General features: G+C 41.4%; 1 protein-coding gene across 4 annotated transcripts in view; it reads left to right on the top strand.

Annotated features, from left to right (window-relative positions):
• The first annotated feature begins 4,349 nt into the window (after positions 1 to 4,349).
• The window catches only part of LOC105023862 (copine-9), a 56,827-nt gene continuing 45,884 nt past the window's right edge, over positions 4,350 to 15,292 (top strand). For all 4 annotated transcript variants that reach the window (XM_020052009.3, XM_020052008.3, XM_010893372.4 and 1 more), the window contains exons 1-2: positions 4,350 to 4,599; positions 14,739 to 14,779. In XM_020052009.3, coding sequence (XP_019907568.1) covers positions 4,520 to 4,599; positions 14,739 to 14,779 — 121 coding nt within the window. In that variant the 5' untranslated portion in view covers positions 4,350 to 4,519. The remainder of the gene's footprint in view (positions 4,600 to 14,738; positions 14,780 to 15,292) is intronic.

The raw sequence follows: 15,292 nt of genomic DNA, 5'->3' as shown, positions 1-15,292 counted from the left end.
AGGCGACAGCATACACCATGTATTTAATCGGCTGAACTAGGATAAAAAACATTTGAAAAGATGACGTTTACTGTTAGAAACTAAACAATTTGATGCGCCTATTAGGGAATAGCCATTACATGTCTTTCAGATAGCTTAGATTTGGGTCTGAAACATTGTAGGTCCGCTTAACCCTAATCTTTTTTATATTCAGATCGGATATGGCCGACCTCGGATCCCACATTGATTGGGTTATGATTTCACAAAAACTGACGTATCTCGTTGATGTGTCAGATAGGAATTAAACGGATTCTGTTCGTCTTGGATTAAAATTTTGGAGCCAATTAAGACCTCAATGCACACCTGTTTGAGACAGCCTTTAGACAGAGCGATGCTTGATGTAGTCATAGGCTATTAAAGCCACCCAAACAAATTAATCTGTGGCCTACATGTTTAACCAAACAGCAAACACTGACAGAAGCGAGCTGATTAATTAATTAACCATAAAACGAACTAACTGAAAAGCGCAAAGCAGGTAACGTCTTTTCTTCTGAAAACCGCACATTCACGTAGTCAAGTGTAGCCTTTCTCTTCCAACACACGAGGACAAAATTAGAAACCTGAATTCTTGGAGTTCGACTCTGAGTTTTGTTGTTGTCAATAAACAGTTACGAAAACAAGCAAAGTAAATAATTCATCAGCGAACGGACTAATAACTAGAAGGCTAGCTAGATGGAGCAGGTAACGTTAGCTAAAGTATATTATTCAGAAAATCACTCTCACGAAGTTTACGAAGTCAGGTTCATTATTCTACTCTGTGGACAAAACTAGGAACAGGTACGCCTTATCAGGCAGTGGGGATGATAATCTGACTGACTAGAGTATGAACGAACCATACACTGATCTACGGCCTCTTTTTGTGGTGGTGTTGCATTTTAAAAGGTCTCATTAAAATGCTTCTAAAAGCTAGCTAAAGAGAGAGGCAAGAATGGATATTAAAAGACCGCACCGCGCTCTAGTACACTACACGGGACCGTTTGAGTTGCATTGCACCAATAATGTTTCAGACACTTATAGAATCTATTACAATGTGCACTGGCAGTGTGTATTGGCCGACCGCAGTACTAAGACTACATGTTTTCTTTTTCTTTGGGAGTGTATTTTAGGAAACATCCACCTCTATGCAAATGAACAGTACCCTTGTCATATGCTGCTCTCTACTGGTTGGAGAAAGGACACATATATTGTGCAATCTAAAAAAGCGACTTTTGCGTTTATAAAACCAGGGGGCAGTATTTCGTAACGTCTATTTTTGTAAATGTCTGGTTCTGGACCAAGGAAAAAAATCAGCAACCCGGTTTCGTTATTAACGCTGTGACCAGAGATTATGGCGTCTCCGAGGACCGATCTAGGACCTGTTAGGCCTTTTAGAACATAATCAGTATAATTAGCATACAGACAATCGACCAGCCCTCCCAATCTGGGACCATTTGTGGAAACGAGCCCTGGTTGTTGTCTAAGAAGATGTTGATGATGCAAAATTTAAAGTGTGATGTGTCTTACACATGGTCCCAGGCAGTCCCATCCACCTCCTCTGTTCCTTGGATGGGAACTGGTGCTTAGTTTTAGAAGCAACCTACTGTAGATCTGAGACCTAAACACTTGTGCTCTCTGAAGTCCTCCCCAGATATGTTGCACTGCTTTTCAGATTTCTTCTATGGTATGGAACATGGTATGATTTTTATTCTAAATCAAAAGTTACACAATCAAGCATCTTAATGTGAATGGCACTGTATCATTTTAGAAGGCATCAGAGTGCAAACTTTTTTTTGCATTGTTTTGCAAACATGTAGATATGGTTGTGGATTGTGTGGGTTTGTACAGTATGTGTGTGTATGGGCCAGAAGCGAGTGCAGGCAATGGTTCTTTGCATTTATACTGTACATAGTAGCCTCATTAACTCTGATTCATCATCTCCGCTCTCTTAACTCAGTCCTGCTCATTATACACTTCATGCCTGATTGCACCTTACCGTACCTAGGTTTTTCTGTGTGTGTGTGTGTATGTGCGCTATTTTGTGGATAGTTGAGCAGAGTGCCCAATTTCTAGCATCCAGAAGGAAATGTTGCTGGATTGACCCTCTGAAACATCTGTTGGTTGGTGTTTCGGCACAGATGTACGTCACATTGTGAAGACCAGTGACCGTAATTCACCGGTACTCCATTCTATTCCCTCTGGACTGGCCACTGCACCATGTTGTCAGTGTGATAGGGTTTAACTCTAGGCGGGTGCTCATCTGATGGCTGTGGGAGCACTGCAAGAGTGTATAGGACGATGAAGACTGTAATCCTCCCTACTGTGTTCCCGCAGCCTTGACTGGAAAGTAGGCCACTGCAAAAGCCTGTTTACCTCCTCCGTAAGGGGCTCACTGGTCAACTGGCCTCTCAAGGGTAGTATGAGACTGCTGGTCCTTTGTTTGTGGGTGCAATGACAATGACTCTCAGCCCCTGTGTTTTCTCCTCCCTGGCCAGCCGGTGGTATGTGACAGGAGAACTAAACAGGAACTCAAGCCGAGGACAATTAAATCCCCCAGAACTCAGGTGCAGCCAGTGGGGGCCGAAGCAGAGTTTATCATTCTGTCAACGCAAAAGTTACATAGATGCTCTGAAAGGAGAGTGGAATGATGAAAATGGGTAGACAACTATACCGTCACCTTTTTCTACTCTCTGTCTCACTCTCTTTATCTCTCCTCTTTCTCTCTTGCTTTCTATCTCTCTCTATTTCTTTCGGTTCATTTTTTTTCCCACATGTCAAGGATTTCTGTTTCTGCCTGATCAGCTGCCAAATTGAGTGTGCCTCCGGAACAAGGCACACGGCCAGCAGGTATAAATAACATCCATCCATCTTCATACAGTATGTTCTAGTCAGTGACCTGGGCAAAGATATCATCACAATCCCTGTCAATTAGTACTGAAAGGCACTCAGGTTTAGGGAGGTTTTCACGCTTAATTGATCAACACAACTGCTGCTACACTTGCCTGTGTAAGTCATTACATGGGCGAGGGTTTAGCGGTTTAGCTCTTGTCTCTTATCTCTTGCTGTTCCTGAATTTAGTGAATTCTAATTTGATTACTTCCGTCTGATTGCTTGTAGCAGCCTCTCAGTCTGCTCAACTACCCTCCTCACTCTTCATCCAATCAGATAAGTGGGAACCACATTCTGTTACTTACACAAAGAATTCCTCATCCAGGAAAATGTATAACCTCGAGCCTGACTGATGGGATTCATTTTGTCTCCCCTCATACAGTGCTTCTTGAAACCTTTAGCTGTCTCCATCCTCAAAACCTTCCCTTTTGGATTCCCACGGAGCAGGAGGGTGTGACTGATAACGGCCAAAACATACACAACTGCAGCCACCCTCTATAAGCTCGAGCTCCATCCCTGTTTTGCCTACCATACTGTCACCCATGTCACCTAGGGTGGTTTTGCATTCTAATTGTGTCTGTCCCTGAAACTCAGACAGAAGAGTTCTTGCCAGAATATGAAACTAACCTACTGGGAGAAAAAAAGTGAATTAAATTACTGAGCAAAGTTTATGTATTTGTTTATGCAAGACTTTGGTGTAAGCAGAATATTGGCAAATCTGATTATAGTAAAATCCCCTTTGATCCACAGCTCTGATTACTTCTTAGACGAGCTCACCTGATTTATTTTTCTTTCCTTCCCTATATCATAGCCCTAATCCTTCCTCAGTTCCAATGGTTTGTAGACGGGTCAATCCCAGAATAATTGCTTTGTGTCTTTATGATTCAGTGGTACTGCATGCTTTGAAAAATGGTTCATAAAACAGAAGGTTGGAAGAGAAAAAAATCTATTAAAACAAAGGAAAATATATCAATACAAACAGCATGCTAGCTAATATTTCATTGAGGGGGGAAAATATAAACAAAGGTAATCAAATTGTTACCTTTTTACAAGAAATAAATTACATTAGATGTTGCTATCATTTTTAGATCCTAACAAATGAAGGTGTAATCTTGAATATCCTTTAATATGTTGCATTATCAAACATAATCTTTATATTTCAATGCAACAATTATTTTATTACACTATAATTTGTCAAAAATAAAAATTAATTAATTTATGGAATATATATATATATATATAAATAAAGCGTCACACAAAGCAACACATTAGGCTATATTATCTTTGTGTTAAAGAAATACGGTCAGGAAAATGTGCATCCTTTGATTTGAATACATACAATCAACGTTCGTTGTAACACCACCTGTCGAAAGGACTGGAAAAATATAAGTTGGTGGTAATCCATCCGTCCGGAGAGACGCGCGCGCTTCAGTCCTCCTGTAGGCTACGTGTGGAAGGATGAATTGCTTTCCTCTCCAATGCAATGCATTTTACTGTACGATGCGGTTTACCAAAAACTTACAAAACAATTGTGGTCTGATTTAAGTTTTTGAAAGAATATTATAGAGATATTTCACCAGAAGAGCTTGAAACGTTTTAAAGAGATAAAGTCGCGATGATGGCATCAATAGGGGAGTTCGATCCACTGAACAACATCGTTCCTGCAACTAAAATAGAAGTTACGGTGTCATGCAGGTAAGCTAATTAATGTAGGATGACATGTAAAATGCCTTTAGAATATCTTCTACAGTTTAAGGGTATTGTATTCATTTTCGTTCATTTTCAGTTTAATTTAGGTAACACCATTTTTGGAATCCTAAGCACACAGTAGAAATGTTATCAAACGATTATTTTCACTGTAGCCCACTTTCAAAGGTGTGCTAAGACATGCATGACTACACTTGATTGTGTGATTTGTCCATTGATGACCAATTTTACAATCACAGCATATATAGGTCCATCTATCATACACAGCAATTCTGCTACCTGTGAACAAACCGTATGTGCGGAGGATATACGCACTTCTTACACCTCCGTAATTCTGGACAAATAAGGACAGTCCTTCTCTGACAAGCAAATGTTATTTAAATTCTTAATAGTAGGATTTTGTAACATAAAGGTATCTTGAATAATACATTTAGCGGAATTTTAATAGGGGAATATTTGTTTTGGGAAAATGTTCATGTTGGCTCTAAGCCTGAAAATTACCTTGCCCTACATTTCAGAATATATTACCTTAAACAATGTATTTCTCTCAGAGCTGTTATTCCTGAAGAATGTTTAAGAGATTTTGTTCAATTCCGTTTTAAAATCAGTTTTAATCTAATTATTTCATAATTAGTAATTGTCCATATTTTACAAATGTTTGTGTTGAACTTATGTCTGGGGAGGCAAATGTCTGTTTTGGTTATCTGTTGTCAACACTTTCTTTCTGATGTAATGGACAGTGGAAATACAGTGGATAAACAATGTATTACAAGGTTGTCTGAATGCGACTATACAAGTTCAAAAAGGGCTCTGATAACATCCTAACAGGTGTGTGCTTTAAAGTAAGCCTACATCCAAAATGAAAAAACTGACTTAGTTGCTTTGTTGGCAGACGTTCATCTTAAATGTATTATTATTATTATTTGTAGGCTGTAGAACTCCCGCAGGTTATGTCTCCCGTTATCTGATGCTAGATAATGTCTTGCGGTTGTATTCGAAATTGCTTAGTACATTTTTTTTGTCAGGACAACTGCCTTACAACTTGCAGTTTTTGGCGAATGTATGTGTGAAGTACAGTATTAATTTATGTTAGGCCCTTCCTTTCATGTCCATTCAGAATGGACATTTGGAGTTGGAACCGGCCGCTATTGTTCAGAACGTTCATTGTCCTCAGCACAGGATGTACATTGGGCTGGTGACCAAAGTTATGCTTCAATAAGGCTCAGCATGCATCGGCAATATACGTTTTGGGAATAACATGTTGGAAATTGCTTACAGAGAGGGGCCCATGCCACATAGTTAACCTACTTACTTAGTTCACTTTTTACCATTATTATATCAGGTAAGTGTGCTAAGAATATTCTTATTTTGCACTAATGACTTGGGGGCAATTAGGGTTAATGGCCTTGTTCAGGGGCAGAACAAGGGTTTTCACCCTGTCGACTCAGTCATTTAAACCAGTGAACTTTAATTTACACTGTTGACCACCAGGCTACCATACTGCCCATTCTGACATGCTGTTGTTCTGTCTGTTTGTTGCTTAAATCGTTCATGTTGTCATGGCTCAGAATTGACAGCTCCTGTAATTATTGCATGTTGTGAAAATGATCCATAGGTAATATGTAAATGCTGCTTCATTAAGGTGTATATTAGTATATTATGGCTATATTCGGAGTAGTTAGCTGAGAATTGTAGACTAACTTTGTGCCCTCTGTGGGCATTCTTGATTTATGCCCTTTCAGATAAGATCTCTAGGTGGCCATAGGTCATGAATCATGACTAGCAGCAGTAGTAAGTCTTTCTCTCTCCGGCAAGATCCTGACATCTTATCTGTGGTTGTGTGTGAAAATGTATAACATCCGGTGGTGACCAAGAGATAATAAACTACTCTGCCTTTTTCCTGCCGGAGAGCCTGTAGTGGTTCAGACTACAGTAATAAACTACTCAAGGTAATAGTGGACAAGGGCACTTTCAGAGGACCACTCTGATAGCTCCAGCCAGCTGCGTTTGCATGGTCCTTCATACCGCCGGGTTTCTGACCTGGCAACAATGAGGTTGTTATTGCCTAGTCGCCAGCCCCGCTCCGGGCATCCTCTGTGAACTGACCACACCACACCACATAGGAGCCTCTAGAGACTAACACTGCCAGTGCCGTCGTCACCACTCAGGCACTTCCAATACGCTTACGATCGAGGTGGCCGAAGTTGCTCGCCAGTTCAACATTGCTCCAGGCATCGTGAGCCCCACATCTCCCCCTTTGGCGGCCAGATGCCCTCCTGAGATGGTCTGTCTACCGTTTCCTTATGTTGGCCAACTGTTGTTTTTTGGCACTTCAGCAGGGCCAGTCACTTTCTGCTCCCAGAATAAGGCTGGGTTTCCAGCCCCTCACGTTGGCCAAGAGTGTCCTGTCCCCACCCAGAAGGCTAAGTTTAATCATGTAGGTCCAGAATTGCCTCCTTTGTAGGTCCAGTAAAAATCCCTTGGTCGGTTCTCTGTTTCTCCATCCGATCAATAGTAAATTTTCCTGTCATGTCAGGAGTCTGTTTCCAAAGTCAGGTCAAGAGTCTGTTTCCAAAGTCAGGTCAAGAGTCTGTTTCCATGTCAAGTAACACGTCTGCTTTTGTGTTCTACTGGATAGGACTATTTAGGCCTTTTCAAGTTTTGGATTTTCCAAAATAAATACACGGGCGGCTATAAAAGAAGATCATCCTTAAAGCCAATCGATGGACAGGGATGGACAATTTGGACTCTGCGAATGAGAGAGCAGATGTCTAGCAGTGATGGGCATCCATGCAACTAATGCATGCTATTGAAACCTTCCAGAGGCTTGTAAGCTTGTTTCAAGTGTAAACGACATTACATGTACGTTAAATATTTTGGGGCACTGAGCAAATGTCTGTTGAGTGGAAACTTCAAAGTTGTGAGGTTTACGTGCTCTGGCCAGCGTTTACAGTGAACACTGAGCTTCTAATCACTTAGCCAACAGGCTATTGTGGATATTTGAGCACATTTTGAGCCTTTGAGGGTTCCTGTAACAACAAAACCAATGGAGAAAATCACATAACATTTTCACATAGCTTTTGACTTCAAGAACATGGCCTACTGTAGCCTATAAGTTGAGTTAAGTATAAGGCAACATTCCATGAAAATATTCCACCAATAACTGGGATTATAACTCGCTAACTAACAGAGAATATCAACGAATGTGCTGCAGGGGCTGCTCTGCACTGAAAACACACCCTTACTAGTTAAGGCCGTTTCTGGGCTACTATCAGTAGATATCTACTATAAATAGAAGGACCAGTGCGCTCCTTTGCATGCACACTTGATTTATGGCCTTTCAGATAAGATCTCTCATTGGCCGGAGATTGTCTGTCAAAAATTGTTAAAGGCGGCACTAATAACCCTGTCTGCTAAGACAGTCTTTGCTTAGACAGTCTTCTCTGTAGTTGAATATGTGTACAGTATCTAATGCTAGTTTTATGACCAGTTATAAAGTTATAATGTACATATTTGATTTATTCAGAGAAACACAAATATCACTTTTTAGATGTGAATGGAAAGGTGTAACTGAGTGATGCAGACCAAAGAAATCTGTATATGAGCTTGTTCTTGCTGGACAGTCTGTACACAGCTAGGGGTTCCACTAAGTTTCTGAAGATGGAGCTTGGAGCTTGGGTAGGGACATATGTTTTTAGCATAGCCTGAAGGTAGAGAGGGGCAGTTCCCCTTGCTGCTCTGCAAGTAAACACCATGGTCTTCTTGTGGATGCAAGCTTCATCAGAAAACCAAATATTAATGTGAATGCCTCACCACACGTTTTTTGGCAGTTTTGTTGAGAGGTATTAGAAAGGTGAGCTAGTTCGGGGGAGTCTCCACTTCAGAGCAATTAGGCAGCCCTGTGCCACAACCACCCTGACCAGAGCCTCTCAGAATTTGTGAGAACGTGAGGTTAGATGAAGCGGGAGGCTGAAGGAGCAGTGTTCTCCGGGGCAATCTGTTTACGTCAAGGATCTACAGAGAGGACCTCAGCCTTGTGGACAGTTCCAAACGCAGCTGGAGACCAGGTATTCCGCAAGGCTTGTGCCGACCGGTTGCACTGCATTGGAAGAGTTGCAGCCACTGAGTGAATAGAAAACACACAAATAAAGTAGTTCACAAACCTACAAATGCTCAAAATGAGGTAATCTGAAGACAACTTGGCAAGAAACTCAAGTGTGAGAGTGGCATTTTCAAATATCTCAGCGGAACAACATGATGAGGCCGCCGTTTGAAAAACAACAAACGTCAACGACCAGTCTCAATCACGTTTGCATGCTTGCCTGCTGGTTATGCTAAAAGTGTAATCTGCCAGGACAGCATTGTGCTCTGTTTTTGCCAAAGAGCTGTTAGCTATGGTTGCATTTACATGGTTATGTAGCCATCTTTTCCACCCCTCCATGTAGCCAGTAGCTAAGATAATTAATTCGTAATTTGCTCCTACAAAGCAGGAAAATACATAGCGAGGTAAAATTAGAAAATGGGTGATTTGGCCATTCACAGTGTTTAATTAGAGTTGTAAGTAAGCACAGCTTCTGTTGGATGTTCGCTGCAGTATTTGTTCTCTTCTAAAATCAGCTTCCGGGTTAACGCTGAAGTTTCTGCAGACTGATTTAGGAAGTTCATGCTCCAAGTTAAGGGGTTCAGGTATCTTTTCCAGTGTAGTCACATCTGATAATTGTATCTGGCCAATGTCCTGCTAGTAAACGGTTTTTAACAATTTTGTAAGCTGCTGGTCTTTTTTCTCAGTGAGGCCATTAGCTTGCTGGCTAAAATATGTAATCTGCTAATTAAGTCAATCAATCAATCAATCAATCAATCAAATGTATTTATAAAGCCCTTTTTACAACAGCAGTTGTCACAAAGTGCTTTTACAGAAACACCTGGCCTTAAACCCCAAGGAGCAAACAACAGTAGCGTTGAATTTCAGTGGCTAGGAAAAACTCCCTAAGAAGTCAGAAATTTAGGAAGAAACCTAGAGAGGACCCAGGCTCAGAGGGTTGACCAGTCCTCTTCTGGCTGTGTCGGGTGAGATATTAAGAGTCCAATTGGAATAATTAATAGATGCATGTGGGCTAAATCCAGAGTCTATTTAAATTTAAACTAGGTCAGAAGTATGACCAGATGGACAAGGAAAGGGACAGCAACTGGCCTCCCAAACCAGGTACTCTGTAGGTGTGGACCAGGAACTCATGTCCTCCTAAAGTTTAAAATGGGAGGAGACAGGAAAAATTCAGAAAATGCATTCCTGATATCAACAACGATTTATAGTGGAGAAGGAGAACTTAGTTGGGAAGGAGAACTGACCCAATCCCCCAGCACAATAGTATAGCAGTGTAAGACCTTGGGACTGAGGCAGGGGGGGTCCGTCGCCACTGGGGCCCTACCCAGGGGAGGCCCCAGACAGGGCCCAACAGGCAGGAAATCAATCCACCCACATTGCTAGGCATCAACCAAAGGGACACCCACCAACCGCAACCACCCTGAATGAGGACCGAGTATTGCCAGCAGAGGACAGCCCAATTGCACAAGTGCCCAACAGAGAGACAACAACAAGCCAGTGACTCTACCCCCGAAAGGCATTGGAGGGAGGGCATCCCAGTGGCGACGAGAGCCCACCTGGCAAGACAGCAAGGGTGGAACATATCAAGCCTTCTAGTCACCTTCATGCCCCTGGGCCAGGCTACACCTAATCATAAATTGTGCTGTAGAGATGAGTTTTTAGTAGACACTTGAAAGTTTGCACTGAGTTTGCGTTTCTAACCTTAATTGGCAGATCATTCCACAGTAGCGGAGCTCTATGAGAAAAGGCCCTGCCTCCGGCTGTTTTTTTAGAAATTCTAAGTACAATTAAAAGGCCTGCATCTTGGTTACGTGTAGGTATGTATGGCTGGATCATTTCAGCAAGGTAAGTAGGAGCAAGTCCATGTATTGATTTATAGGTTAACAGTAAAACCTTAAAATCAGCCCTAACCCTGACAGGCAGCCAGTGTAAGGACGCCAGGACAGGAGTAATGTGTTCAAATTTTTTTGTTCTGGTTAGGATTCTACCAGCCATATGCAGAACTAATTAAAGTTTATTTATTGATTCATCAGGGGAACCGGAAAGAAGAGCATTGTAGTAATCTAATCTAGAAGTAACAAAAGCATGGATTCGTTTTTCTGCATCAGTTTTTGATAGAACGTTTCTGATTTTTGCAATGTTTCGAAGATGAAAATAAGCAACTCTTGAGACAGATTTTATATGTTCATCACAGGAGAGGTCAGGGTCAAGGGTAACGCAGAGGTTTTTTACAGTTTGTTGGGATACGACCATGCAGCCATCGAGGTTCACAGTGAGATCTGCTAACAAAGCTCTTTGTTTCTTGGGTCCTAAAACGTGCATTTCTGTTTTTCTTGAGTTTAAGAGCAAGAAGTTCTCCGTCATCCACTTCCTAATATCTGAAATGCATGCTTCCAAAGTAGCTAATTTTGGGGCTTCTCCATGCTTCATTGAAATATATAACTGATGGAATGTATGGCATAGTTCTTTCTCTGTGTATGGGTATGTTTTTTCAAGGATGCACCAAGTTTCTTTTGGTGCCCAGCCTTGCAGTATTGCTATTCACAAAAATGCACTAAAATTAAATAATGACTAAAACGTTACTAAGTATTGTCCTTCCCACAAGGCCAACTTTAAATGGAAGGTGTTCCAAGCTCGTAGGCAGTGTGCGCAGTAGCATGGGGACGAGGTTACTGTGGTAACACTAATTGCTGATTGCAGAGTTGAATATCATACCTCCTGACAATCATTTCTAATTGCTTAGGATAGAAGAAACCACTTTCCCTCCGACAGGGAAAGAGGGTATTTGTCAGTTACCATCAAGGACAAAACCAACATTTTGGCTTTTGCTCCTCTCAACCGAACCTTTCAGGATGTGAGATGACTGCTCATAAACATATTTTGTAGTTGTGATTTTGTGTGAAAACACTACGAAAATACACGAAGAAATCCCAGACATGGAGTTCCTAGCCTGTCACAAAACACCTCCTTGGGCTACTCTGTGATTGTCATGTCATATAACAATGTATTAGAATATATTGTAATACTATATTCTAACAACATAATTTTGATAATTTGATTCCAATATTTTGTCAGCTAACAAAACTTGAGAGACTAGATCATTTGCTATCCTGGGCCCTGCGTGGCAGAGTGTGGAAAATGATAACAAGATGCAATCTAAAACAACTTGCTAAGCATATTTATAACTTAGATTGCATATACAACATTGTAGTGTTATATTTTAGCCATATTGCCAGCCTGTAGCTCTGTGCCTTAGGGGTTAATGACAGTCAGTTGTCTGAGTTGCCTCAGAGTCTTCTGTCCAAAGAAAGGAGCCTGTGATTGTTGGAAATCCATAACCACAAACTCAGCCGCCCCTGGCACCCAAGAAATAATCCTGCCTGTCCCTGAATAATGAATGGATTGGCTGCTGGGGCCTCCTAGGAGATCACAGAGCCTTAACATTGGATTTCCTCCATGGTTAGAAACGAGAGGGAAGGAGGATACTGTGCGAGGCACATCTGCAACGTCTCGCATCACACCTAATAGAACATTGCTAGTCCGACTCTCGGGCTGACTACGCTATCAGCCGCAGTGTTGATTTAATTTGTCTGCCTCTCAACAACCCATCAACCCATCTCCTATGTGTTTTGCACCTGGCAAACTGCCAGCGTAAAAGGGAACCCAGAGGTAAAACTAAAAAAGAAATAATCAAGATCTTTTTAACTCGCTGATCCCAGTCTAATTGGGCAGCCAGACACCACACGACAGAACAGACACCGGCGTCTAAAGACAGTTCCCCACTCCGAGGCAAATTACCTAAGCTCACCGCCCCAGAGATACCTGGCACTGTCAGTGCCGTTTATGTCCGGGGGAGTAATCCTTTCCTCCTTGATATAATAAGAACCATTAACCTAATAGCAGTGATTCAAATACTGGAGGTTGTAGAAGTTGTCCCAGGGGACAGTCCTTTTCTGCTGCGGAAGTATCAGTCGGTGACTCTGACGGAGAGTTCACGTGTGCTGTGTCGCCCCGTGTTTCTGATCCTATACACACGGGGAAGATGTCAGACCTCAGGCCTCCCGTAGTGTGGAGCTGTGTTCGGCAAGGTAGATGGGATACACCTCTTCCTTAGATTCTCCGGGTTTGCACTGCTTTAGGGGGGACCGGAAGCATCTGATCTTCTGTTGTTTAGTAGATTTTTTTAAATCCCAACATAGTGGCGTATGTAAATGGCTCATGCGGGTGCCTATTGCCTTAGGACTGCTGTATATGGGTGGCAGTAACACTGGATTAGAGTGTCTACAAAATGACGAAGATTTTAGTTGATGTATTTGTGTGCCTCTGGATTGGTTTGCTAGGTCAGAATGCTATTTTAATGTCATTTTCTGTAGGTATGTAATGCAAAATTAACACACAATGTTGTGGGTGAAATCAATGACGGTGTTTTCTGGATTTCATGATGAGTTCAGGTGTATGATAATTCCTACAAATGTAACTGCACCCAGAGGGACATTGTAGTTATTTACTTCACTGGACCAAACTCAAAAGGGAATGAAAGAGGGAGAATGAGAGAGAGATGCAGGCGTTTCTGTGACTTGTTTTATGGTTTGCGGCATTTGTGGTGTTTTCCAAAGTCAAACGAACAGAAAGTTGTTAGAATGTGAGTGGCCTTATTAGCAGCAAGTGCAGACATGACCGAAGTTCTCTGCAATGATTCCGGTGCATTTTAACATAATTTTCTTCCTACGAATTTGGCTCTAGATTTCAAACAGTTAGAGATATTGCCTGCTATCACCCATTACCGAAAGGTATGACTTTCAACAACACCTGCTGTGTGTTTCCACATACAACACAAGCTGTGTAGGATTCATTAGCCTATTGCCTTTCTGATGGAATTTAGTCACTCTGCCCTCTGACAGCTGTTAACAGATTTGACATACAGAATATTGTGCTGCAACATCTAATGAGATAATTACACTGAACTCTGAATCTGAAGATACACACAATTATTTCACATAATTATTTCTGACCTCACCAAGTCCTAAAATAGAGGCCTTATGTAGATTTCTTTGCATTAAACACAATTTATATATCTACAGTAGTAGTTTATTTTGGGTGCATACAACCCCCCCCCCCCCCCAAATGGGTGCAAGCAAATCCCTTTGTCATTTCCTGGTTGCGGAAAACATTCACAGTTCACAACCAATAGGGAATTATTGTCCCATATATTGCTTTGTTGTATGCGTGTGTGTCTTCCTCTGAAATATTATTGACTCCTTCTGGATTTTGGCATATTTGATTGCATGGCAAGGTCATCTCCATTTTGAAAGTGGTCTAGTTTTTCTTCCACTACTTTATGTGGAGGAACTAAAAGAGTTCATATATGGCATAAGTGAAGTGTCTACTTCGAAATGGTGAATGTCCTCCCTGGTGCTACCCACGCTAAGACAGGGCTTTGGTAAGCTACAGTCATCTGTCTTTGTCTCTGGTTTAGAAACAGTCACATCCCTGCTAAGAGTTTCTGTCCACTGATTATGCATTTTTAATGTGATGCTGTGATCCAGGAATAATTTATTATGTACATCACTACAGTCTCAGACAGTTTTGTTGCCTGCAGTTGTCTGGTGTCAACCGATGCCCAATTGGTTGATTTCTTGGGTATTTTGTTTTTAACAATAATAAATTCAGTGGTGCAACATTTGTCGTGTCTGTTGATGTGTTTCTATTAGGATAACGCAAAACAAAAACAATTGTTGCAAATCATCAAATAGCGACTGTAATTTTAAAGATAGTCCATTTAGTGTTTTCATCTCTATTGTGTTATCTTCTGAATTCTTTAACAGACGACTGGATTGAAAAATTGTGTGCTGTATGTACTACATTTGTTTTGAGGATGGAAAATAACACATTTAATGTCAAGGTTTTTTACAGTGAGTAAGTTTGTAGCAAGAAAACAAAGGCTACATTGAAACACTTTTATATGGGTGCTGCAATACATTTTATTAAATTCTGAATTAAATATTTTCTTTCCCCCTGTGTGCAGGGATCTACAGGATGTAGACACGTTCTCCAAGTCTGACCCTGGTAAGCTGCCCTGTCTCTATCTCCTTCTGCATTTTGAGTGGAAGTTTTTGGTGTGGAATTCCATGAATACATGTGTCCTGAATGTGCTGAAGTGAATAAATAAAGGAATTGTTTTCACATGCCCTCCAAAGGCATTTCGTTATGCAGTCAGGTTGATAAGAGCTTTTAAATATGATCTAGTGCAGACATCGTTTTTTTCTCCTTCTGCATGACCTCATTTCACTTTATCCATGTATTTAATTTTTGTCATTCAGCACTGTTCTAACATGTCTGATTGCTCTTTTTAATGGGGCCTTCTCTTTTCTGCACTGCACAGTGCACTGCAGCGCTCAGTCGATGGGAAAAGTCTAATGCCAACTTGCTCTCGTGTGACTTGGAGAGCTCCATTAGCCAACAGTCTGGTTGTGTTCAGAACAGGATGACAGCGTAGCACTGACAGGACAGGGCTCCGGAGGCTGTGACCAGGAGGCAGCGATAATTGGATTCAACTGGACCGACTGAGTCTGCCTCAGG

This window comes from Esox lucius, chromosome 12 (genome assembly GCF_011004845.1).
Source record: "Esox lucius isolate fEsoLuc1 chromosome 12, fEsoLuc1.pri, whole genome shotgun sequence".
Lineage (NCBI taxonomy): Eukaryota > Metazoa > Chordata > Actinopteri > Esociformes > Esocidae > Esox > Esox lucius.
Note: the sequence above shows the minus strand (reverse complement) of the source record. Positions and strands in the feature narration are given on the sequence as shown.